General features: G+C 32.0%; 1 protein-coding gene across 2 annotated transcripts; it reads left to right on the forward strand.

Annotated features, from left to right (window-relative positions):
* Positions 1-26,561, forward strand: LOC110108168 (DExH-box ATP-dependent RNA helicase DExH7, chloroplastic). Of its 2 annotated transcripts, XM_028700687.1 has the most exons (13): positions 1-377; positions 496-604; positions 9,645-9,868; positions 10,315-10,468; positions 10,560-10,693; positions 10,787-10,948; positions 11,463-11,681; positions 11,889-12,000; positions 12,099-12,311; positions 16,544-16,623; positions 16,884-17,006; positions 17,706-17,792; positions 26,432-26,561. In XM_028700687.1, the coding sequence occupies exons 1-13, from the start codon at positions 66-68 to the stop codon at positions 26,534-26,536; spliced, it is 2,034 nt and encodes a 677-aa protein (XP_028556520.1). In that variant the 5' UTR covers positions 1-65; the 3' UTR covers positions 26,537-26,561. The 2 variants fall into 2 exon arrangements, with proteins under 2 accessions (XP_028556520.1, XP_020694344.1); XM_020838685.2 differs by having other exon boundaries at positions 10,560-10,948.
* The last annotated feature ends 1,285 nt before the right edge of the window (positions 26,562-27,846 follow it).

A 27,846-nucleotide genomic window follows, 5' to 3' on the forward strand; every position in this document is an offset into this window, starting at 1 on the left:
ACCCTCTGCCCAGCGCGAAACTCTGTATTTCCTCGTTTCTCAACTGCCCAACCAAAGATCAAACAATGCCGCCAAGGAAGCAGCAGCAGCGGAAGGGTAGTGAGAAAGCCCGCTCAAAATCCAAGGGCCATGCGTCGGTCTCGAAATCTGCTCCAAAATTGCAGATATCGGCCGAGAATGAGCGCCTCCTTCGTCGCCTCCTTCTCAACACTGAGAAGCCGGAGTCAGACATTGAGCCGACGGCGCTCCCCATCTCTGCCCTCGACACCGTTGGAACCCGGGCTCAAAAGGCGAAAAGGCTCCGCGGCATCTATGACAAGCTATCTCTCGAGGGTTTCACGTCCGATCAAATCGAGCAGGCCCTCTCTGCCCTCAACGTTTGTTATTTGTTTACCAGCTCAGTTGATTTTAAGAATTTTGTTCATCAATTAGGTTTTGTATTTTGTAAGCCCTGATCGCTTGTTTATTTGATGGTAATAAACCTTGGATTTATAGGAGGCAGCCACGTTCGAGATTGCCTTGGACTGGCTGTGTTTGAATATACCTGGAAATGAGCTGCCTCTGAAGTTTTCTAGCGGGACAGCTTCTTCCACAAATGAAGGAGGTAGCTTCATGCTTGCTTGCATTGGTTTTTTGTAATTCCAATTCTGTCCAAATATAACATCATTAGTGTGGTTAGAGTTTCCGGCAAGGGCAAACTTTTTGAAAACCTTATTCTTCATTCATTCATGTCAAATGATACACCAGGTTTTAACTTTATTATGTGCCAGCCTTTTTGTACAACTTGACGTAGGATGCTTAAGAGTCTAAGGTTTACTACTGTAATCAGGATAAAATGTCTATGAAAACATGAAGAAACACAATTCACTAATTATCAATTCTTAACTTCAGCAAGAAATTGTTGTTTTCAATTAAAAAATAACAAACATTCTTCTTTCATTTCAAAGAATAACATATGTATGTATGTATGCATATATCAAGGTTTAAAAAGGTGAAAGCAAGAATTGAGATTTTTTATTCTTATTGAGGTGAGACATAAGCCTCAAGGTGTAACAAAAAATAAAATATTCACAAAATTAGAAATAATTATAAAAATGAAAAAAAAGTAAACCATCAATAGATTTTTTGATTCATCATTAGAAATATATGAAACACAAATCACAACATTAAATATTATTACAACACGAAAGTTTGAAATGAGATTCAAAGTAAGCACTCACTTAGAACTTAAATACACAATGATGATTATGATCCACAATAGCCTCATTATTATTTTCATATTCTTCAAAAGATTTATTGTTTGTAATATTTCTATCATTCTTAGAGTCTTTATTATTGTCATCTTCAAAATTTTCTTCAATTATAATATTTTTTTTGTTACTTCATATATTAGTTAATATTACATTAGACATAATCTTAAGTAACATTGCAAATTAATAACACAATAAAATAATCCATTATACTTAATCACTTTTTATTTTTTTTGAAGCTCCAACACTACTTTGGTTCTTTCTTTATATGTTTATGAAGTAAAAGCTACTTTCAATTCAATAGTCCTTTCAATTTTAGCATGGATATCTTCGTTCTTATTATCATGAAGGCTCATTCGTTCAGCTCCAACTTCAAATCTTTTACTATTTATTGATATTATCTATTTATCATCTGATATGTATCATCAACGACCAAAGAATCCATTTCATAACCACTAGTTCTTTTCCTCAATAATTTGAGATGCATATCTGTAAATTTTTTATTTAATATAATATAAATCAACTTATTCATACGTTGTATCCATTTGATTCCTTCTCTTTTTATGAACTTAGTTAAACGTGTTTGCTCCCATATAGATGCCAAACAAGTAAAGCTAAGAAGTAAGAACTTTCACTAGATGTTTTAGGTTTAGACACATCATCTTCAAATTGTGCTCATAAATGTTTTATAATTGAAGAAAAAGTAAATGATTAACATATATTAATAAAAAAATCTTTAATATAAACTTTTAGATTTAAAATTATAAATGAATGCAAATGTATTAAGAGAGCGTGTCTTGTATCATGCTTGAGCTACTTTAAATCCAAATATTTCATTCTTCAAATGAAAATCCATGACTTGATCATTTATTTTAAGATAGTCAACCTCATGAACAAATCTATTCATGCATGCATATCAACTAATCTTAATCTCTTATCATGAAAGCCTTTATTATAATAAAATTGAGGGTTCAACCAATATGCATCAGTATGTAAGTGTTGGTGTAGTTGATGATTCCACTTTTCATTTATTATTTCTCAAATTTCTTTATAAACAGTTTTTTATTATCCTAAATCTCGTACTATTTCTTCCTTTGTCTTATTCATTGCTACATAGATAAATCTCATTACTATGGATTTTCACTATCAACTATTCTTAATAACTTCACTAATTGTCCAGTTGTATTCAACACATAATTAAAACTTTGCCAAAAAAAGTTGTTTTCCATAATAATCTTCCTCACTTTCTTTCCTTCTATTTTTTTTTGCCCAATAACTTTTATCCCATTCTTCAGAAGTAAGCATGGACTCAAAAAGCTACCATTACTCTTTATATCTCTACAAAATCAATTTTTCTATGACAAATCTAGTAACTGTAGGTAGGATTAATTTTTTTATTAGTGAACTTTCTCATCAAAATCAATATCCGAGAGTGGTTGTAAATAAATTTGCTTATTATTTTTGCATTCAACAAAACAAATTTATGTTGTGATAACTGTTTTAATCTCTCAAGCGTCAAATCAAGGCAATAACTGCACGTAGGTCTAGTAAAGATATTTCCTTTTCTTCATTGATAGTATCCCTACAACCTTATAGTCATTTGTATTATCTGTAACAACTTGAACAACTAAACTTTATGTTACTTCTTCAACAACTCTCTTTAAGCATTTGCAATAGCAGTTGTTCATCATCTACAAAGGTTGTTGCATCAACAAATTTTAAAAATATAGGCCAATAGGGATTGTTAACAATGAAGTTTATGATGCTCCTTTGTCGAATATTTAATCGACCATATGACATTACCAACCCATATATTCTTCACTTCATCGGCCATCATTGTCATTATTCGAACCCTCTCATCTAACATCCAAGTCCACAACTTATATATGCTAGGAAGTTCTAGACCTTGACCATACTTCCAAAGAGATCGAAACATGTTGATCTATGAAGGACTCCTAGCCACGTTGAATGAAATACCATTTTCATAAAAATACATTGCAATATCTAAACATACTCTATTTCTATGTTTCCTTATATGGAAGTTAGAGAAGGAATTGCTTAAGAGTTAATATTTCTTATTTTCATCAATATTCACAACAAATCTATCAATTGGCCCTGAGTTCCTCTATTAGAAGAAATAAAATGACTTGCATTACTTTAACCATCATGTTGAAAATCAAAATAAAAGCTATTCCCTATCATCTCCTCCATATTTTTTGAGCCATTTCTTTGGCGATGACATATTTCTTTGAATATTCAACACATTCATTTTTTACTTCATCTAGTACTTTTACATCCTCCAAAATTTACTTTTGTGCAAGCCAAGTGATCTTTAAGTATTTTAGTATAATTTGTTTCTCATAAAAAAATTATATTTCAAGCAAAAATACTCCTTTGCATCCACACCTATCACTTCAACTTCAGTGCCATATTTTAAAGCTGGACCTTTTATTCTTACACCACCACCCATTCTAATAAACTAAAGAAATTGATAATTACACTATTCAATAAAAAATAGTGAACATATCAATAAATTACTTGAATAATTATCCTATCGAATAAAACTTTAAATATTCTTAAAAATAAATTAGACTTGACTATCAGCTTTAAAAAGCTAAAATCTAAGATTTAATGGACAAAATCAAGGAAAGACCTCTACGAAATTTTTTTATAACAAATTAACTATATAATTAGTAGCTTCATTACAAGTTGAAATCTAACTTGATAGCATGTTATTTCCTAGTAACAAATTAACTACACAATCAATAGCTTCATTATAAGTGAAAGACCTCTAAGAGAAAAAAAAAAAAACTAATATATAAATTTCATCAATAAACTCGTTATTTATTGAAGCTCAAACAATCATATCCTTTGCTACAAAAGATAATGATCATAAAACATTTGAGTAAAATAAACTTGATTATTCATTGGAAATCAATCTATTAGGCAATATCAAATTCATTAAAGCAAAAGTAGCTGATTGATCTAAGTTGGAAATGAGCGAAGTAGCCTAATTAGTTGAAAATAATTAGTTGAAAAAAAATGTTCAGTTGTTCACTAACCTAGGCTGCAAAGAAGATGCACAAGCCTGGCCTTCTCGATCCCGATTATGAACCCCTCTTGAATCTTGTGCACTATGATGGCTAGCATATAGACGATGATGAAGAAAATGATGGAGGGAAAAGATGAAGCTAGCTCTCGACCTCCCTATTCCAACCCGCTTGAGCCTGGTACAGTCGTTGGTCACTGGAATGAATAAATGGGTGAGGTGTTAATATAATAGGTTATATTTATTAATAATAATATAATACACATAAATTTAATAAAACTCTATTTTGAATGTGGCACCGATTCAAAATGCTTCAAGGCGTATGCCTCATTTTAATAAATTTAATATATTTCTCATTTACTGAACTTACATATTGTCATCAAATTTCATTACATAGTGTTGTGCTAGTTCTCTTCTAAAAATTTCTTCCATTGTCAAAATTTATATTAATCATTAATGCATTGTCATTATGATTGTAAACTCTCTGGCCACTCCGAAACTACTTTTAATGTTAGGAACTTCCTGAATATACATATTTTAATAATTTAAAATTATATTTGATGCACATTTTTTCAACGTAATGCCTATTAAATCATTTTTTTAGTACTAGAGCACAAACTTTTTCAAGATTGATGTGCTTTGAAGAGCTTTTTATTACTCTCTATGCTTTTGCATTAATTATTCTCTAAATGAATCACCCCCAAAGTAGATCTCTTTAGCATGAAACCAACTTGATTCTTTAACGCTAATGTGTCTTTTAGCTTACATTCCTTTGCTTCTTACCATACCTTCATTATTTCGTGACAAAAAAATGATCCACCTAAAATCACCACAACTTAACACCTTATTTTTAGGGGTGTAAATGAGCTGAGATGAGCTGAGCAGGTGCTTGTTTGTTTAAAATGATAGATGCTCATGTTTGGTTTGTATTCGATTCAAGTTCAATTCATTTCATGCTTATTGAGTTTTAAACAAACAAGTCTTATCAAGCTATTAACGAGTTTTACTTTCTAGATAGCTTAACAAATTAGCTTATTGAGCTTGCTAAAAACATAATTACATTAGAGATTGATCGCGAACATATTTGTCGAGTATTTTTGAACTACCAAATGAGCTTATTCACAAATATATTTAGTTGAGTTACCAAATGAGCCCGCTCAGGACAAAAAATGATTCTTCTTACAAAGAATCTCGTTCATGAACACTTTAAACAAATAATCTAACAAATGTGAACAAATATCTCTTTTTCATGAACATATTTATTCTAATGAAAAGGAATAACATAAAAAATAATTTTTTTAATAAAATAAGATTCATTTATTATAATAAAATTAGAAATTATGTGAAAATATATCAAATAAAGATTTAAATCAATCTTAAGAATAGTATTTAGTTTCAAACATTACTTATAAACAACTTTTATTCTCGATCTCTGTATCGAACATAAACCAAGCTTTTTAACGAGCTTGTTCACTAGCTTTAAATAATATTATTCATTAACATAAATTAGTTGAACATATTGTTGTTCAAGTTTATTTATTGAACCATCAACAACAACAATAAAAATAACATCAAGCCTTTATCCTAGTACGTGGGGTCAGCTACATGAATCCTTTTTTTCCATTGTCTTGTTAAGAGTCAAATTCTCATTTAAATCTAATAAAAATAAGAATTATTTCTAATATTTTCTAACCAAGTCTTTTTAGGTCTACCTCCACCTTTCTTAATATAGGCCAAATCTAATACATCTACTCTCTTAGCTGAGTCATCAGAAGGTCGACGTTTTATGTGACCAAACCATTCAAGGAGACTCTCTCTAATCTTCTTTCATTGGAGTTACTCCAACCCTTTCATGGATATGCTTGTTTTGCATTCTGTCTCTAAGAGTAAAGCCACTCATCCACCTTAGCATCCTCATCTTTGTAACACTTAATTTTATGCTACTCTTTTAATGGCCAACATTCTACGCCATAAAGCATTGCAGGTTTTACCACCATCTTATAGAATTTTCCCTTAAGTTTGAGGGTTACTTTTCTATCTCACAATAGGCCCAATGCAATCCTCCACTTTAACCATCCAACTTGAATTATACTATTAATATCCCCATCTATTTCACCATCACTCTGGACAATATACTCTAGATATCTAAAATGTGTGCTATTATTAATGTCTTGATTCTCGAAAGTCGCAATCCCCCCACTAGATCTATTACTACTAAAATTACACTCTATGTATTCGGTTTTAGATATATTCAAATGAAAATATTTAGATTTTAAGGTTAATATCCATAATTCAAGTTTAGCTCTCTAGTCTTATCAACAAGAAGAATATATCATAAGCAAAAAGCATACAGCAGGGTACATCATCGTGCAAATGTCTAGTAAGAACATCCATGACTAAAGCAAAATGATATGGGCTTAAAGCTGATTCTTGATGTAATCCAATTGAAATAGGAAATACTTGGTCTAATCTTCTTGTGTTTGAACATAATTAACAATTCATGCATACATATCCTTAATGATTTGAGTATAAGTATTATTAATCCCTTTCTTTTCTTAAACTCTCCATAGCACTTCTCTTAAAACTTTATCATAACCTTTCTCTAAATCAATAAATATCATATGTAGATCCTCCTTATTCTCTTTATGCCTCTCCATGAAACCTCTTCCATAGTTTTAATATATGCACATTAACTTAATTCCTCTATAATTCGCATATTTTTTGTGCATCACATTTATTCTTAAAAATAGGAATCAACAAACTCCGCTACTCATTTGACATTTTTTTTGTCTTCAAAATAATTTTGAAAAGTTTCATAAACCAAAAAATTCCTTCAATCTCCTAAGCATTTACCACTCTATTAGAATATCATTAGGTCTAATAGCTTTTTTATATTTTATTTTTTTCTTTAAAGCCTCTCTGACTTCAATTTTACTAATATGCTGATAAAAACAAAAAAAATCTGATTTTCTATTCAGGCTATAAGGTCACTAAAGTTAATGTTTGTCTTACAATCTTCATTGAAAAACTTATCAAAATATCTTTTCCACCTTTGTTACATATCCTCTTCTAGGAAAAGCACTTTTTAATCTTCATCTTTAATGCATTTATCTTGAACTAAATTTGTACTTCTCCTATCTCTTTGTTTAGCTAACTTATACATCTTTTGCCCTCTGTAGTATCTAATCTATTATATAAATCATTAAAAGCTAAATTCTTTGCGTCGCATATTATTTTCTTAGACTATTTACAAGCTTTTTTATATCTTTTCCAATTTTTTAAGTTTTACATATAAACCAATTTTTATAATAATTATTTTTATTTTTGATATTTTCTTGCACATTTTGATTCCACCATAAAATATTTTTTCTATTAAGAGCTTTTCCTTTTGATACTCCAAGCACATCCTTTGTAACAATTTTAATATCATTAGTTACTTTGTCTCACATAACATTAACTTTCTCATTTACTATCAAAATTTTGAATCTTATTCTCAAAAATTTTTTTATTAGTTTTTTAAAATGCTCTAATCTAATCCTAGAACAACAATTTGCTTTATTTTTTCTTATTCCACCCTTCATTTTAAAGTCCAAAACTAATAAGCGATGCTGATTACTTAACTTTTCACTCGGAATAACTTTACAATCTTTCTAATGTAAACGATCTTTTTTTTGTAAGAAAGTAATCAATTTTGGTTTTAATATATTTATTTTTATAAGTGAAGGGATGCTTATCTTTTTCTTAAATAAAGTGTTAGCAATTATAAATCATAAGCTAGAGAAAAATTTAATATGATCCTATTATGTTCATTAGTTACTTCAAATCCATAGCCACCATGAATGTTGTTAAAATCTTTTATCTCTCTACCAACATGTCCATTTAAATCTCCTTAAAAAAATTATTGTTCAAGAGGTATATTTGTATTAATTCTTCTAAGTTATTATAAAATTTTAATTATGAAATATGAATACATATCCAAATCTATTTGTGGAGTATAAACACTTATAATCTTAATAATCTTAGCATTAATAAAAATTTTTAAAGTTATAATTCTTTCTCTAATTCTATTAATTTCTACAACATTATCCTTCACACTTTTATCTATAATCAAATTTATACCATTTCTAATACGACTCATATCTGAATTCTATATTTTAAATCCTAAACTATTAATCTTATTAGCCTTCTCTCTAACCCTTCTAGTTTCCTAAATGCGTATAATATTTATCTTCTTATGAATCATAATATCTATTAATTTATATCTAAAAACTATATATTCTAAGTTCCTATCCTAATTCTATTTTGATGGACTAGCTTCTTTGCCTACATCCGTCTATGATGTGGGAATTCTTGCTTATTTAACACTATACCTGGGCGCTGGGGCAGCGACCCTTGCACACCTATCTCTGTATTCAAGTCATTCAATACGTCATTTCGAGGGAACACCCTAACATTAACACAATGTATTATATGATTCATGCCTTGATTATTTGATAAGTTTTATGTTTGATGTCGACTACCTGATGCAACCCTCCATTTTTCTCATCAAGGGCTTGGGAGTTACAATGATATTATTCGTTTATTAAACCATCGAGTATTTAAAAAATGTTCAATTGATTACTTAATCAAACGATCATGAACGTGATATAATCGAGCCGAGCTACATGTAGTTTGTCGAATGTCTAGTTCATTTGCAACCCTACTTATTTTTTCTTGAGTGCTTGATCTTCCAGTATTGACATCATGTTAATGTATATGATTTCATTTAAAAAATTGTGTCCAAGCTTCTCTTATAGCTCCCCTGATTCTTCCAATCTTAATTGGTATCTTAGCTGAATGTAAAGCTTTAGCTTTTATTTATCTTGTTTAAAGTTAACTCAATTTCAAATTTCGGGTTCAATCTTAATTTTTTTTTTCAACTTTTCTTAAATAATTGTTCTATTAAAATGTTCATTCAATAATTTCCTAAAATATTATTCTCATTTTTTTTGGGTGCGTTTAACTTTAATTAATGTATTGTTTTTTTCATTCTTAATGCAATTAACTTGATCAAATCCTTTTCATATTTTTTCTCTTGGCTCAGTTATGTTATATTTTGTTAATGTTATATTTCTTTGCTAAGGACTTGAATATCAATGATAAAGAAAGCGGAAATTATTTATTATTCTTCATAGCCTCATTCCTCTCTCCAAATGGGGTATTTATAGAGTCTAGATCTAACTAAATAACTGAATATTCTTATTAATACTAATTACAATATTCATATAGATGCTAATTATAGACTTAAAATATCACTAAATAATTAGAGCTTTAAGTTGTGGGTTCACAACAATTTTTCTTGACAGATAGGTCGGTTAGAATCATCTCCACTGCACGAACAAATCTGGTTCCTACTAAGCGTGTTATAGAGGAAATGAAAGAGGGCTCTTCTGGAATTTCTGTTCGGTTAAAAGGACAACCTGATGAGGTATCTTTGGATTTCGGAAAGTCATCACAAGCTGAATGGATTCGACAATATTTGGAGCAACAGGAAGAGGAAGAAGAAGATGAATTTAATGAAAAAGAAAAGGTATGCAGAGATAGGATTACTGTTTTGCGCAATGACTCTAAAAATCCATTTATTTCATCATTAATAAAATATTTGTCCACTTTATCTTTTGGATCTCTTTCTATGGGGTCATTGGTTCTGAATTCTGATGCAATAATTAATTTGAATCGGTGCCATTAGATGTCATACAAAATAAAGCCCCATTCTTAATTTTAGCCTTCCAGAGACTTGGTAAGTGCACTCTCCCGACATAAATTTTTGCGCATTGCAAAGATATTTGGACTTTGGCGCTTGACTGACTGCCTTAATGTGGTAGATTGCAATTGAGTTTGAATAGTCTTTTTGAAGGCTGTTATAATTTGGAATTTTGTTACACTACTATTTGTGGTTTTAATGGTCGATTGAAGTTCTATATATTGTTAATATGTACAATGCTATTACGTTTTTGTTAATGATTTCAATTTCAGGACGTTGATCCAAGTTCTTATGCTGTTTCCGTTACGAAAGAGTACCGTCTGGCAAGGCTGGGAGCCTTAGAAGCAAAGCAAAAGGGAGACAGGGCTAGTCAGAAACACTATAGTGAAGTCATCAACAAACTTAAGCAAGAATTCACTTCCCTAGGTTTTACATTTGCATGCTTAGCGCTTTACCTTCCTTTTTACAAGTGTCAAGTTCGCATCACTAAATGATATCGGATCTACCTTGGTTGTAGGACTATCAGAAAATGATGTAGAATCTGATTTGAAAAGTGAAATTAATAATTTAAAGGTGCCGTGTGATCCCCCACAAGGTCAAGTGCTTGAGTCAAAGCTGCCAGATGTTGTCAAGTTTGACAGCAAAGATGCAGTGAGTGCATTTATAGTTGATTCCTGCACTTTGGAAGAACCTAGTCATGCTACTGGTAGTTCAGTCCTTACTATTACAGAGGAATGTGAACAGAAAGAGGAGCCTGAAGAGTTGGAACTTGATAATCTATTTTCTGAAGATTCAACTTCCAGTGGAACTGTCCCTTCTGAAGCCCTGAAACAACAAAAAAAAGATAATTTGTTACACTCTGCATATGTCCATATGTTAGGGAACTTAGATGAAATATGGAAAAAGGTAATATTTTGTAGTAGCATTCTCTTTTACTATTTTTTATCTTCAAAATGTTGCATGGGCGTGTAAATATGATTATGCTTGTGAAGGTATCCATACATCAGATGCAAACATATTTTTGTATCTAGAGACACCTAAATGCAAGCATGTCTGTGTGAAAGGACACATGAACATGCATCCATATCTTTTTATATACTGTTATATGCATGCATCTTTTTGCCTATGTTATTTGTTTATTTGTGGTTCTGTAGCTTTGTTTGTGCCCATTTACATCTCTATCATGCTATTCTTACTTGTTTATTCTCTCTACTATGGGCTCTAAACTTTGTCTATGACTATCACGAAAGTTTTTGTGATGCACTTATATTGAGAATTTTTGTGATTATATTAAAATTGTCTTTAAAATTGGTGTCAGTTTCATTAGATGCAGTTTGAATTTGTTAATTTCTTGTATATTTACTCATGCATTTTACATAATTTAATAATCTATCTGTATGGTTTAATATTCTAATTACAGGGTGATTCGGGACGCATTCCCAAGGCCGTTCTTCAGAAGTTTTGTCAGAGGCTACATTGGGAAGCACCCAAGTACAACAAGGTATCAACAAAAGAAGATAAATTTCTTTATTCTGTTAGTGTGTTGCGGACAGCTAGCGGGCGTGGAAAGAGCCGGACAGTTGGAGGTTTGATAACCTTTCATCTTCCTAACCAAGATGAAGGCTTTGAATCAACTGAGGTGTCCATTTTCTCTCTCTTGAGTGTTACTTTTATTGAGCGCTTGTTGATATGCTGAACTAAATTTTGAACTTTTTTGCCGGTTAGTTATTTCTTTTGTCTGATCTGCCTCTATTTTCTTTAGTTCTTTCATGGTGGGGCTCTGTTTAAATCATTCTATTATTTCTAATTTCTTACTTAATCACTGACATTACAATATTTGTTCCAGGAGGCACAAAATAAAGTAGCAGCCTTTGCTCTTTATCAATTGTTTCCCGATCTTCCATTTAACCAGCTTCTTATAGAGCCATATGCTTCGTTTATGACAAAACGGCTGGAAGGTAATAGTTTCAATTAGGCAATTATTATCTACATGATGCATTTTTCTGAGATGTATTTTGGTAACTTTGCATCTTTTCTTTTAATCATGATTGTGCAGAAGATGAATTTTCAGCGAAAGTACAAGACAATGAGGATTACCGTAGAACAGGATTTGTGGATTCTCTATTGGCTGCTGGGGTTTCTCGAGCACCAGTTTTCAAAGATGCTAAAGATGAATATGTCTGTAGTGAGATGCTTGTTGATCCTCTAAGAAGAGATGATGAACAAAATTTGTTAATTAACGGAGCAGCAAAATTGCCATATTTGAATGGTAAGCTATTCTTTCTCTCTAACTCTTTTCTATTTCAAGTATCGCAGAAAGAGTGGTAATAAAAGATGTAGGGAGATTTCAGCTTTTTTATGGCTTCTAGGATTTTCAAGCATAATGTATGCTAACAAGCATTTAAATGTCTGCTATGGGCAAATCGGGGGTAGACAATATGAATGTTAGTTTCTTTCATATGCCTTGCTGTTCTATCACGGGAAAGTTTGGACTCTAGAAATTAAGTCCGCAAGCCTGATACATGAACCACATAGCATACACACACACACACACCCCCACACAACCTAGTTTTGTGTCAAGGCTTCTTTAGAAATTTTATTATTTGGTGTTATGCCAAAACTATGTCCGTGTGAATTTCCCAAGTCACTAGGAAATCTATTGTTCATTATTCATTTTGTGACGGTTTATCTGTCTTGGTAGATATTGACACACTGTTGCTCACAGCTTAATCAAACTTGACCTTATGGGCCTAACCCACAGCAATGCATCATAAGGAAATTAATATTTAATTATTTTGGAAGGTTGATTAATCTTTTCGTACCCATGAAATGCTATTCCAAAAACTAAAGCATCATGGTGTCACGACCCGGCCCGGAGGCTCACATTAACAAGACGCGAATAGACGGTTAGTTTAAAATTTTATTTGCTAAAACTATCACCAACAAAGTAAAAGAGTCACTAAAAATTTTGAAACATTTAAAATAAAATGATATAAATAACTTTCTCTCAGAGTATCGGCCTACGATATACATTATCTTCTCTTTAGTCATTTTATGTTATTCAAATAATAGCTGTGAATGTTATTGGAAAACAAAAAGGAGTTATAAAAGCAATATTTAAAATTGCGTAATTAGGTATTGAAGCGTTTTTTGTTTGTAAGGCGAGGCGTAACCCTCAAGGCGTTTTGAGGCGTGAGCCTAAAAAAAAAAATTGCGTTAAGTGCAAATAATTGTTAAAAATAAATTTTTATATAATACTCAAATAATATGTTAAAAATGACATTATCTTTCTATTGAACTATGAAATAACACAATGACATACATATGAAACAAAAAATTGCACAAGACGTAAAGTGGCTAGTAATAAATTGCATGAAATACAAATATTACATTACAAAAAAAATATTAAATATAGAAATTGCATAAAAGTATCATATGATATTAAGTTTAACTTCAAATTCTTTTTTTTTTTCAGTTCTCTACTCATCTACATTTAATTTCTAAAATAGACTGAAAAGTTAGCAACAACTAGAAAATCATCTGTTTTGTCACTGAGGGGATCTTTGTTTGAGTCGTTATTATAATAAATTGATCTCTCCCGTCTCATCTATGGAGTCTAATGCCTCCCAATATGCTTCTTCTTCCTTTATTTCAGGCATCTTCCTCTTTCAAAAATATTTTTCATCAACATAAAGATGAGATTAATACTCCAAAATTTTTAGAGGTGGTGGTGGTGTGCGGCTTTCAAGTAATCCTTGACGGAGGTTAAGGCGAAGGCGACGGGCTGGAGGTTAAGGCTGTTGAAAGAAAGTTGCTGCGACTTGGTGGTACACGAAGTGTGATCTGTTTGGGGCTTTACTTCAGGATTTATGTAAGTTTTAATATATATAGGGTTAGGAGTAAGCCTCACGCTAGTGAGGCAAGGCGTGCCTTAAGGCGGACCTCAACCAAGTTGAGGCGCAAGCCTCATATAAAAAACTTGAGGTGTAAGCCTCAAGTCTCTTTTCACTGGAATTGCTCAAAGGCGGGCTCAAGGCAAGCCTCATATTGCGCAATTTTAAACCATGTATAAAAGAACTCAGTGTGTAAATCATGCTTCTAAATTACAGTAATACAAGACCTTTAAAATAATATGCTTGCTCATTTCTAAATATAAATTAATTCCATTTAAATTCATCATGACCATCAATATTATGCATATGTCATATTTTTATCCACATCTTTATCATTTCTCGTAAATAATACAGCAGTTACAAGAGCCATCATCTAAAATAGTACCAATGAAGGTACTCTTTGTTCATTTCCTTTTTCTTTTATCATAACCTTTTTCATTTACATGCAAGGTACATTACGTCCTCAGACAATATTATAAAAGGGTGTGCTCCATTAATTCAACATGCACATACAAACATATCTATCCAGCCATTTCATTCATAATCATTTATTAACCTTATGTAAAACATAACATCCTAATTTAATTTGAAATGATCAATCATTTGATAAGTGAAAAAATAAATAATTTGCAATGAAATTAGAAACAATAATAAAATAAATCATTTGCAATAACAATTAAATACAATTGGAAGAATCAACACAATTATCGTAATATAGAAACATTAATACTCTCCTTGAATTTAGGTATTGCGCAGCTTTACTTTTATTCCTTACTTCTAGGTCTATAGACTTAACACTTATAAAAATATCCCGTCATAAAAATTTAATTTATAATTTGCTCTTATCTCTCTAATTAATTAGTTAATTCATTAATTAAAATTTGATTTTAAAACTACTTGTTCTCTCGCTCACTTTTTATATAAACAATATTTTCCTTATTATCATATTTGAGATTTACTTTTACTTTAAAGTTTATCATTCAATTTATTATGCATACAATTAATTTTTTAATTATCATTTTCAATTAAAGTATATATCTTATTTAACTCTCATAATCTTTATTAACACTAATCATTTGGCAATTTAAGTTTTATTTTAAGTATTAAACATAGTTACTATATATATTTTTAATTAAAACTTTAATGAATAAATAACAAAACTTACCTTCCTTCCTCTTCTCCAAACCCTACCCGCACGCCCAGGACTCTCCCTCGGCTGGCTTGGTCCCAAGTATTTCTTATGCTCCCACTCCCTTCCTTTATCTTCCTTCTGATCTCCCCCATCGTCAGTAATGAAACCCAAAAACTCTTTTGGACCCTAAAGGACATTGAGATCAAATTTTCCTTTCAGGATGGAAGAAAACAAGAAGATGTTTTTGGGGTTAAAAGAAGAGTAATTGAGAGGTTGTCTTTGAATAAATTGGTGGAAGGAGATGCTAGCTAAGAGGTGGTACTGTTCTTGTTATTGTTTGTTGCATCTGCCTATTTACATTTTTAGTGAAAATCACAACTACAATCAATGAAAAATTTTTATATGAAGCCAATGTGTGCCATTTGTCATATAAAATATGTAGGGTGTTTGCTATTCCACGCATAACTGATTAGAAGTTGCATTTGTGTGCATAATGTTTTGGCTTATTTCTCGGGTTTTCTCTCATTTTTACAGCATATGTTATCTTATATCTATTCTCAATTTATTCCTTAATTTAGAGCTATGTTGCACCGATACGGATACGGCGACATAGATACGACACGGTACGAATATGAGACACGTCAATTCTTAAAAATACATGATACAGGTACAACGTGGACATGTCATTATAATTTATAAACCATACATAAAAATTAAGAAAGCAATCAAATCATAATTTTTGAAATTTTAAAAAAAATGACAACTATTCAATAAAAGGAATGATATGATTAGCTTCTTCAGTGGTTTGTCTTTGAACTTCTATATAATCTTCAATAAATATCATAACTTCTAATTCAGGCTCATCAAGTAAAAGATTAGTAATTTCTAATATTCCCATATCATCAAGAGACTCAAATCCATCTAGGAAATGAGAGAACCTTTCTCGCAGCCGCGGAAGTAAATACGACGCGTCTTTTTTTTTGGATTTCTTTTTGTTTTTCAACTGACATGCGTGTCTTTTTGAAATTAAATAGTATTTTAATTGGATACGGCTTTGGCGTATCCGACATGTATTGGTGGCGTATCGGAGGCATATCCGTGTATTGGTGTATCGGATATAACATGCCTTCATAAATAGGTGTATCAGTGCAACATTGATTCAGAGGTGATTATCACTATTTCCTTTTTTATGGTCCCCATGAATCAATGTTTTGATTCTCTCCCTATGTGTTAAGCGCATAATTTTAGTGATTGGCACCCCCACCCCCCACCCCCCACCCCAACTTGCATGCACATGCATTACCACATACTTCTTGCACTCGCACAAGACCACATACAAATGCAAAAGCTTCTAGTCCTACCCTTCCCTTAAATTTTAGTACTCCTGAATTTTGAAACCTAAGATTTTACTGTTGACATCTTCAGGATGTCCTTTTGCTATTTTATCTATTTCTAATTGCCTGTTGTGATCTGTAGGTTTAACATATCATGAACAGCTGGAGAGCAACCTTTTGAAAGAGGAGCTGCAGAATAAAATGAAGAATCCTAAATACATGGTATTTTCTTGATCTTGCATTTGGTCGTTCAAGAAAATGAACAATAACCAAAGGGCTCTTTAACTTGAAGAAAATTCTTGTTTTGTTTATGTTTTGGTTTGATTAACATAAAATTTTTGTGGTAGAGAGCATAAAATTTAGAAATTCACTGCGAACCTCATTTAGCTTTTCTTTGGGATGTTTCACTACTTAATAAACTACTTATTTTATCTTTAATGTTTTATTATCCATGAGACTTCTAATTTTGTCTATTACTACAGACAATGCTGGAGAGTAGAGCAGCTCTTCCTATAGCTAAGCTAAAGGATACTATTTTACAACAGCTCCATGACAATGATGTGATCGTTGTTTCTGGGGAAACAGGTTCTGGTAAAACAACTCAGGTGCGCTTTGTGTCGCTTGATTTGCAGTGATATAATTAAGGAATCAAACAAAGGTTTCCTCATCCATCTTTAAGCACATACTTGACCTTGTGAAGTACAATGAAAAGTTGCGAATTAGAAATTGATCAACGAGTAGACTTAGTCCTCTCAACATTATTATGCCAATTAGAGCTTGAACAACTAAATTGGTTGGATGCCATTAACAGTTCTAGTTTTTAACATCAAGGACCTTGTCTCGCCAACTGATCTTTAAGTTTGAATCACAGTAATGAATGTAAATCTTGCTTCTTTTGGCAGATGGATCCCATTTAAAAAAGAATAAAGAACACACTGAGTTATTCCTTGTTCTAGAATCATGCAAGCATAGAGAAGCGCCCCATATACTTTGTGGAAAACTTACTTTTCTATTATGCAATGCATCTACTCAATATTTGATTGGCATGATCAACAATTAGTTATCTTAAAGCATTTTATGGTTTCTGAATATGATCAAGATGTTTCCCTAACTATAAGTTCATATCTTGTAATACTTAATTTAAGGGTTACTATAGTCACTCTTTTGCAAAACCTAGGGGAGATTACCCTGAACAGTAATATTCTCCATGGTTTTTGGCATGAAGTGTTAAATCACTCAAGTCACTGATAATTATTTTTTTTGTGATAATTAACAATCTTCTTTCTCCTATGTAAATATTGCAGGTTCCTCAGTTTATTTTGGATGACATGATCAAATCAGGATTGGGTGGTTCTTGTAATATCATATGCACACAACCTAGGAGAATTGCGGTATGGATTCTCTTTAAGTCAGTAGAGTTTAATATAGTCATTTGAAATGTTGACAAAATTTTGGACTATTCACAACATGTGCAGTTATTTTCTCTTTTGTCTTTGTATTTTAAATGCTTTATATATATATATAGCATCTTAGGGAGTGTTCAACACAACATTAATAATATCAAACCTTTATCCCATTATGTGAGGTCGGCTACACAATTCTTCATTTTGTCATGTTAAAAAGCATTCTCATTTAGATCTAATAAAAAAAAGGTAATTTCTAATATTTTCTAACAAATCTTTTTAGTTCTACCTCTACCTCTCTTAACATTGGCCAAATCTAATGCACCTACTCTCCTAACCGGATTATCAGAAGGAGATGTTTTATGTGACCAAAACATTTAAGGAGACTCACTAATTTTATATGCCATTCATGCTACTCCAACCTTTTCACATATGTGCTCGTTCCACATTCTATCTCTTAGAGTAAAGCCACTCATCCACCTTAGCATCCTCATCTCTGCAACACTTAAATTTAATTGTATGCTTCTCTTCTAATGGCCAACATTCTGTGCTATAAAACATTGCAGGTCTTATCACCATCTTAGAGAATTTTCTCTTAAGTTTGAGGGATACTTTTCCTTCACACAACAAGCTTGGTGCATTCCTCCACTTCAACCATTCAACTTGAATTCTACTAATAATATCCTCATCTATTTCACCATCACTCTAGACAATACGCCCGAGATATCTAAAACTATGTATTCTTATTAATGAATTAATCGTCCAAAGTTACAATCATCCCATTAGATCTATTTCTACAAAAATTACACTATATGTATTCAGTTTTTGATATAGTTAGACAAAAATCTTTAGACTCTAAAGTTGACCTTCATAATTCAAGTTTACCTTCAACTCCCTCTCTAGTCTTATCGACAAGAAGAATATCATCAACAAAAAGCATACACTAGGGTACATCCTCCTACAAATGTCTAGTAAGAACATCTATGACCAAAGCAAAAAGATATGGGCTTAAAATTGATTCTTGATGTAATCCAACTGAAATTGGAAAATACATGGTACAATCTCCTAGTGTTTGAACATAAGTAATAGCTCCTGCAATACATATCCTTAATGAATTGAGAATTAAGCATTATTAACTCCTTTCTTTTCTAAAACTCTCAATAATACTTCTCTTGGAACTTTATCATAAGCTTTTTCTAAATTAATAAATATCATATGTAGATCCTCCTTATTCTTTCAATACTTCTCCATGAAACCTCTCAATAAATGTATAGCTTTCATAGGAGACTTACCTGCCATGAATCCAAATTTATTTTGAGAAACATTAATATCACATCCAATGTTTGAAATTGCGTAATTGGGTATTGAGGCGTTTTTCGTTCGTGAGGCAAGGCGTAAGCCTCAAGGCATTTTGAGGCGTAAGCCTCAAAATCACAAAATTGTGTAAACATAAAATGATAAATTTTGTATATACTAATGAGTAAAAAATATATAAAACATAAAATGCACAAGATATGAAGTGAAATCAAAATATCCCTGTTAATAAGACAATATGAAATATAGTTCAACTCAAACTCCATCTTTCCCAAATCATAATATTTTTTTCATTAACATATAATTCCAAAAATAAATAGCAATGACATATCACATAAGAACTCATAAGTTATCAGCATTGTCATCACTAAGGGGGTGTTCATTTGAATCATCAGTATGATGAACTACTCTATCCACTTCCTCCTCTCCTATAGAGTCCAATGTCTCCCAATAAGGTCCTTCCTCAATATCAGTTATCTTCCTCTTCCCTAAATATTTTTGAACAATTTCAAAATAAATAATAGTGTAATATATTAGTAAAAGTTTAATAAAACTTTATTATTTATATACCTTTTTTGATTTGTTCTTGAGTTGTGATGGATATAGATGCTTTAAGACCATCAAAGAAATCAGCATTTAAATCTTCATCTTATAATTCAGACGGCATCACTTCAACTTCATCATCTATAAACCACTCATCATCAGATGCCACATCCTCGCAAAGCAAAGGATCTTCATCATCCATAAATTTTTTTTTTCAAATTTCTATCTCTGAGTCACCTATTATACATAATGTACACCAGTGAATTCATCCTCAATGTGGACAAGCGATTTCAACTTTTTGTATGTACTTGGTTGTAGGTACTCAATTTCTTTCACAGCCATATGAAAAACATGTCAAGCCCAAAACTTTCACAGCAAAACGCTGCAATTATGGAGTCAGATTGCCAAATTGAATCCATCACTCAACTAATATTTATATAAGAGAGTTTAATTAGTGCGAAAAAATAAATTTTAAATAAATGTTTAAAACATTAAATAAAATTACCTGGAGATCGTTTGTTAATTGTATCCTTTGCTTGTTGTAATCCCAAAAAGCCTTCTTTGTTCTTAAAAGGTACCAATTGCATGTCAGCATTTGATCTTTCACTTGCATCACTTATTAGCCGATCCATGCAATAATACAATCCCAACTTTATTTCAGGGTTTGTAGACTTATTTTCTGTATATTGATACTGAGGGTTTAGGTAATAACCAGCTGCATGCAAGTGCCGGTGAAGTTGTAGCTCCCATCTATCATTAATAATTTTTCAAATTTTCCTAAAGCTACACTCTTCGCCTCCTAAGTTGGAGGCAATTATTTCTTTGGCTTCATCCATGGCGTTGTAGATAAAACCCATTGCAGGCTTCTTCTCAGCATCCACCATCCTTAAAACTTGAACCAAAGGTCTAGTTGTTGTAATATCATATAAAATAATTTACCAAAATCTATTATTTAAAATAATCTTTCTAATCTCTTTTCCTTCAGCTTTCTTTGCCCAAGCACAACTCAACCACTGTATAGATGTGAACATAGCATCTAAAGATTATCTAGCATCCATCATGCTCTCTAAGGTCAAGTAAGTGGTAGCAAATCTTGTTGCTGCTGGCCTTAGAATTTCTTTCTTTGAAAATTTTCTTATAAGAGCTAGAACCCAAGAGTTGTTGTAAATAAGCTTGGTTATTTTTTTTGCTTTTGTAAGTGTATTCTTATGTTGAGGTAGCTTGCCAAGCTTCTCAAGAATCAAATCTATATAATGTGCATCACATGGAGTCCAATACAGATGTTTCCTTTTCTCTATAAGTTTGTTACCTGCAACCTTGTAAAAACTTGCATTATCTATCACAACTTATAGAACCAAATGTTCTCCAACCTCCTCCACACTACTATCTAATAATCTAAATATGAACTCAGCATCTTTGACCTGGTCAGATGCTTCAACTGATCTTAAAAACACAGTACCATAAGGATTATTAATGAGAATTTTGATCAGACTTCTATGTTTAATATCAGACCACCTATCTGACATAATTGTTACTTCTGTTTGGGCCCAAGTCCTCTTAATTTCTTCGATGCTTTTATCAGTGCTTTCCAACTCCTCATTCAGAATCCATGTTCTCAAATCATACATGGTTGGAGGTTTGATCCCTCTCCCAAATGCTCCAACTGAACGAATCAATTTATAATAGGCATGTGATGTTGCAACATTAAATGGAATTGCATTTTCGTAGAAGAATCTGCCTATATCCTTACACACTCTTTTTCGTGCCTCCCTTGCATTTTCTAGTGCCATCTTCTATATAGTAGGAGGCATGTCCTCTGATGTGTCTACCATATAATGATCCATAGGCCCTCTAGACCCCTTAGATGAAATGAGCTTCATCGAAGAAGATGAATCCCTAACGCTGCGCTCACTCCCGTAGTAAGAGCCAACATCAACTCTATCCTCAAATTGCTTCTGTGCAAGATATTTTGACGTGGTATATTTATTCATGTATGATTTTATCTCCTCCATTACAGTATCAGGAACTTCAGAGCATGGAGCAAAATTCTTGTGAGACCCTAAAAGGTGATCTTTCATCCTAGCACCACCCTTCACAACTTTATCACAGTTTTGCGATTCGCCTCTCTCCACTGCTCTGTTCGCGATTTGCCTTGACGAACGGCACAAAGGTCTGACTGTGCTACTATGTTTGTAATTTTCCTTCCATCCTCTGCGCGATGGACGAAGCTGAAATTGGAAAAAAGCTGGGTATCTTAAATTTAGCATTGCTTAAGAGGAAAAAAAACCTAATTTTCTATTTGTTGCAAATGGGATTTCACCTCCCAGCAGCTCTGTTCACAATTTGCCTCCCCGAGCGCCATTTCTTCGGACGAAGCACCAAGGTCTCACCTCCCCCCAAGCACCATTTTGCGATTTGCCTCCCTCTACTGCTCTGTTCGCGATTTGCCTCGACGGATGAGGCACAAAGGTTTGTCCGTGCTACTCTGTTTGTGATGTTCCTCCCAGCCTCTGTTCGATGGACGAAGGGACGACCGCCGCCCTGTTTGACGTCTCTGAAATCTGCTCGATGCTGGGTATCTTAAATTCAGCGTTGCCTAAGAGGAAAAAAAACCTAATTTTCTATTTGTTGCAAATGCGATTTCGCCTCCCAGTAGCTATGTTTGCAATTTGCCTCCCCGAGCGCCATTTCTTCGGACGAAGCACGAAGGTCTCACCTCCCCTTGAGCGCCATTTTGTGATTCGCCTCCTTCCACCGCTCTGTTCGCGATTTGCCTCGGTGGACGAAGCACGAATGTCCGTTTGTGCTGCTCTGTTCGCGATTTGCCTCCCAGCCTCTGTTCGACGGATGAAGGGACAACCGCTGCCCTGTTTGACGTCTCTGAAATGTGCCCGATGCTCGACAACCTCGGTGATGCTCGACAACCTCGGCTTCTCCTTCGCCTCAGTTGGTCATGGATTTCGCTCGGCCTCCTCTTTAGCCTTTAGGTAATATAATTTTAACTGCTTGAGGTACAAATATGTTTTCTTCTACGACATTCTTGTCTCTTAATCGTTCTTATGAGTTATTTGTGCACTAGGGTTTGTATTCTTTCTTCCATTGCATTCTTGATCGATCTTATAAGTTTTCATGTTGATTTTCATATTGTATCATGTTTTTTTATGTTATCTAGATAATTAAATTTAGAACAAATTTTATGGAGAAATATTTTAAGAAAATTTCAAAGAGTTCAAATGAGACAAACTAAGAAGATGAGGAGCAAAATTGAAAAATAATTCGGGTGGAAATTGAATCATTAAAAAATCTTGAAGTAGGCTTAGAGAACCTTCCATCTGATCCTGGTTTGCGAATTCCTATTTCTGAATTTACACTTAATATTCAAGATCAAGTTTGACGGTCGTACTTTCAAAGAGGTCCATTCCAGCATCGCACTCATGAATTTCCCAAAACTAAATTTGGGGCAAAGGATAGACGATTCAATGCTGTGTGGTTTGATAAATATTCTAATTGATTAGAATACAATATATGCAAAGATAAGACATATTGTTTATATTGTTATCTATTCAAAGCAGCAGGTAGAGGAAATGAGGATGACGATGCATTCAATAAGAATGGATTTTCAAATTAGAAAAAATCAGATGAATTTGAACTTCATGTTGTGGTCATAATAATGCGCATAATAATGCACGACATAATTATGAAGATTTAATAAAGCAATGTTAACATATTGGTTTTATGTTTCAGAAGCAATTAGATTATGCTACAGCTGCATATCCTACTCGGCTAAATGCATATGTTGATTGTGTGCATTTTCTTTTAAGACAAGGACTAGCTTTCAGAGGACTTGATGAGTCTGACACATCCAGAAATCAATAAAATTTATTTTTACTATTGCAGTTTTTGGCTGAACATAACAATGAGATAAATAATGTTGTGCTTAAAAATATTATGGAAAATTTAAAATTAACTACACAAGATATTTAAAGGAATATCATAAGAGCTATATCGATTGCTATCACATATTTCATAAAGAAAGAAATTGGAGAGAACTACTTTTATATTCTATTTGATAAAGCATGCGACATATCTTCAAAAGAGCAAATGACTATTGTGGTTCGATTTGTTAATGGAGAAGGACAGGTAGTTGAACGTTTTTTAGGTATTGTTCATGTCCCAGATACGATGGCTAGAAGTCTAAAAAGATCTATTGAAGAAATGCTTTCAACTTATGGTTTAAGTGTATCCAAATTGCGTGGTTAAGGATATGATGGAGCAAGTAATATGAGTAGGGAGTTTAATGGGTTAAAAGCATTGTTCCTAACTGAGAATAAGACACCACATTACATTCATTGTTTCTCACACAAACTCCAGTTAGCCTTAATATTTGTAGCGAAAAATCATGTTCAATTTGCTCTCATATTCACAGTAATTTCAAATATGTTGAATATTGTTAGTATTTCATAGAAGCGTCACGACCAACTTCAAGATAAACAATGGGAGAAGACTTAATTGAATTACAGAATGAAAATCTTATAATTGGACAAGAGTTGAATCAAGAAATATCTTTGAGGCTATCAGGTGATACACGATGGGGATCACACTATGAATCAATTATAAGATTAATTACATTGTTTTCATCAGTTATTGATATTCTAGAAGATGCTGTCGAAGATGGTATAAGTTTTGAAAAGAAAGTCGAGACATTCGCATTATTAGGGTCAATGCAATCGTTTAAATTTACATTTTTCTTGTTATTGATGTAGGATATACTTGGTATAACTGTTAAGCTGTCCCAAGCTTTGCAAAGAAAAGAACAGGACATTGTAAATGATATGCCTTTGGTTCGACTATGTGTAAAAAGACAACAAGATATGAGAGATAATATATAGGAAGAGTATATCACCAAACTAACTTCTTTTTGTGAGCAACAAAAATAGATATTCCACATATACATTATAGATGGGTTACTCGAGGATGGCCTCGTCGTAGAGCTCATGATATGACAAATTTACATCACTTTCAAGTTAAAATTTTCTACACAGTTATTGATATGCAACTTCAAGAATTAAATAATCGTTTCATAGAGACGGATTTTGAGTTACTTATGTCTATTTCATGTTTGAATCCAAATAATTCATTTTGTGCATTCAATAAAGGTAAATTAATTAGAATGACAAATCTTTATCCATTTGATTTTAGTCATGTTGAATTAGCAATTATAGATAATCAGTTGAAAACTTATATCATGGATATGCAGTGTGATCCACAATTCTCATTGTTAAAAGATATTGGATGCCTTGCTAACACGATGATGCAAAACAAGAAGGATATTTTATATCATTTTATTTTTAGGCTATTAAAACTCGCTTTAGTTTTGGCGGTTGCAACAGCAGGAGTGGAAAGAACATTTTCTGCAATGTCTATCATTAAAACTTGACTACAAAATATGATTGTATATCAGTGGATGAATGATACTTTACTCGCCTATATTAAGAAGGAAATATTGCATTGTATTGTTAATTATGTAATTATTAATCTTTTTCAAAATATGAAAAACAGGCGCTACAAATTGTAAGTGTTTTTCATCTTATATTTTGAATTCAATCTCATAAATTTTTTTTTTTAAACTGCCAATGCTGGTCCTAAGGCCGGATGAAAAATAATGAGGGAATTTATTTTAAAAAAAATAATTTGTGCCCCCTCTAAAAGAAGTTTTTAGCTCATCCACTAGATGCCGGGAGGTCGCCGAAATTTCACTAGAAACATTTCTAGACTTATAAATTTAAGAGCTTCAAATAAAACTCAATTAAAATTCAAATTCACTAATCAATAAATTTAAAATTAATTCAAAATAAAATTGAAATTGACTAGTTTAACTAATTGGACTCTAATCAATTTAAGGCTTAAAAATTAATAAACCAAATTAAATGACTAATCAATTAAAAATTAACTGATCTATGAAAAAAAAAGAATTAATTTAAACAATTAAATAACTAATCAATTAAAAATTAGTTAAAGAAATTTAAACAATTAAATAACTAATCAATTAAAAATTAACTGATCTATGAAAAAAAAAAGAATTAATTTAAATATCGATTAATTTACCAAAATAAAATCAGAAACCTTAAAATAATTAAAAAAATTAAAACTCAATTTAATTAACAAATGGAACAATTAATTAAATTTAAAAACCTTTAATTTAATTAAATTAAATTAGAAACCTATGTAATTTAAATAATTAAGTAATTTTAAAATGTACAATCAATTTTAAAATTCAAATTAATGAGTAGAGTAATTGATTTTAAATTAAAACTTAATTCAATTAAAAAATTGTTTAACTAATTCACTTAATTAATTAATGCAATTAGATTAAATTTATATTATGTAAATGCATATGCCCTTGTTGTCATATATATATATATACACACACAAACACACACAAATACATATATAGTTAGGCATTATTTGTATAGTTAGGCTAAATAAAAAAAGTTCAATATTTGTTAGTATGTAAATGCATATTTGTATGTATATCGACATATCAAGTTATTAATGTTTCTTTGGTTTGTTTTTTTGTCCACAAACGAGTCATTTAGCCAAACCTGATTTAATTGAGTGTGACTTAAGTGACACAACTATGCTAAGTCAACAAATATTAAAACTCAAATTTTTTTGTGTTATATGCATCAGCATTTAATGTTGATTTTATGTTCTATTGTACATCTTCCTATGTGTAAGCATAATATGTATTTTGTAATGCTTACTTGCAGGCCATGTCAGTGGCTAAAAGAGTGTCTGATGAACGATGTGAGTCTTGTCTAGGTGGTGAAGGGTCATTAGTTGGCTATCAGGTTCGCCTTGATAGTGTCAGGTAAAATTTGCTATGAATGATGTATCATTTTTCCTGATAATTAGCGATAATAAGCCCATGTCAAATATACTTGTGATAGGAGTGATGCTGAGGATGGCGGTGATTTAACTAATGACCATAGATTTTGTCACTTCAGTTTTATGCAATCATCATTTGCCTGATGACCACATATTTGGTTACTTCTGTTTTGTTCAATAATGATTTGCTTTATCCCAACCTTTTGGTACGTTGATTTGTCCTCTGTTTTGAATGTAGATATGGAATCCTAAATTGTTATCTTTCATGAAAAGAAGATATCAACCCACTTTTTCCTGCAGTTGATGCTTAAGATATATGGATGTTGATTAATATTTGTTTATAATATCGTAATAGTTTAAGGATGAGAAGAGAGATACTTCCAATTGATAACCGATTAATTGTTGATAGTCTTGTAGGTCCTGTATGTATGAATAGGTATGAATCACACTGCCCATAAACAAATGCCTATATGAAAACTTTCATTCTACACTGAATGACATCTTGTTGCAGCCCAAATTATATATATATATATATATATGATCATTTCTAAAGCACTAAGTAAGAAGACATGAAATGACTGAACTACAAAGATAGTGATAGAGATGATTTAACATGGTTGATCTTGGATAAAGTTGGATCGAGTGGAGTATTTTATATCCAACTTGTTTTAATTTATTTCCAAAATGTTCTATCTAGATTATTTTACTTGTTCAAGTGGCAAATAAACATATTCTAGAACAAAATAAAAGGAGATTTGCCAAAATTTTGGTGGGCATGGTTTATTGTTATATGATTGTTCGAGTATTTGGCAAACTTTGGGCATTATTGTTCAAATGCTTAGCAAGATTTGGGCTTGATCTATATCTATTGCTACATTGCTATATGGTATGCTGCAACACAAAACTACAATTCAATATTTTGTATTTCAAGGGGAAAAAAATAAGGTAAAAGCAGTTTGGTCCTCACTTTTTTGGGCATCAACAGTTTCTATCCATTGTTGCGTGTTGTTCTTGCGCAATAAATTTCATGCACGCATTTCTTGGCATCATGGCTTTGAAGGTTTGTCAAGGTGCCTCTTGTACCACCACTGCACGTCTTTCTTAATGTCGTGTGAGATAAATATAGGTAGTGGCGTCTCGTACAACACCCATGCTGTCACGACCCGGCCCGGTTAGCTCGTATATACGAGGCGGGAACGAATCGGACGTTCAGATCAATCACTAATCATCTTTCATGTAAACAATTTTTTTTTTTAAAAGACTTCAAGAACAAAAAGCGCCTCTAAACATTTTTATT

This window comes from Dendrobium catenatum, unplaced genomic scaffold (genome assembly GCF_001605985.2).
Source record: "Dendrobium catenatum unplaced genomic scaffold, ASM160598v2 fragScaff_scaffold_1574, whole genome shotgun sequence".
In the NCBI taxonomy this organism is placed as follows: Eukaryota; Viridiplantae; Streptophyta; class Magnoliopsida; order Asparagales; family Orchidaceae; genus Dendrobium; species Dendrobium catenatum.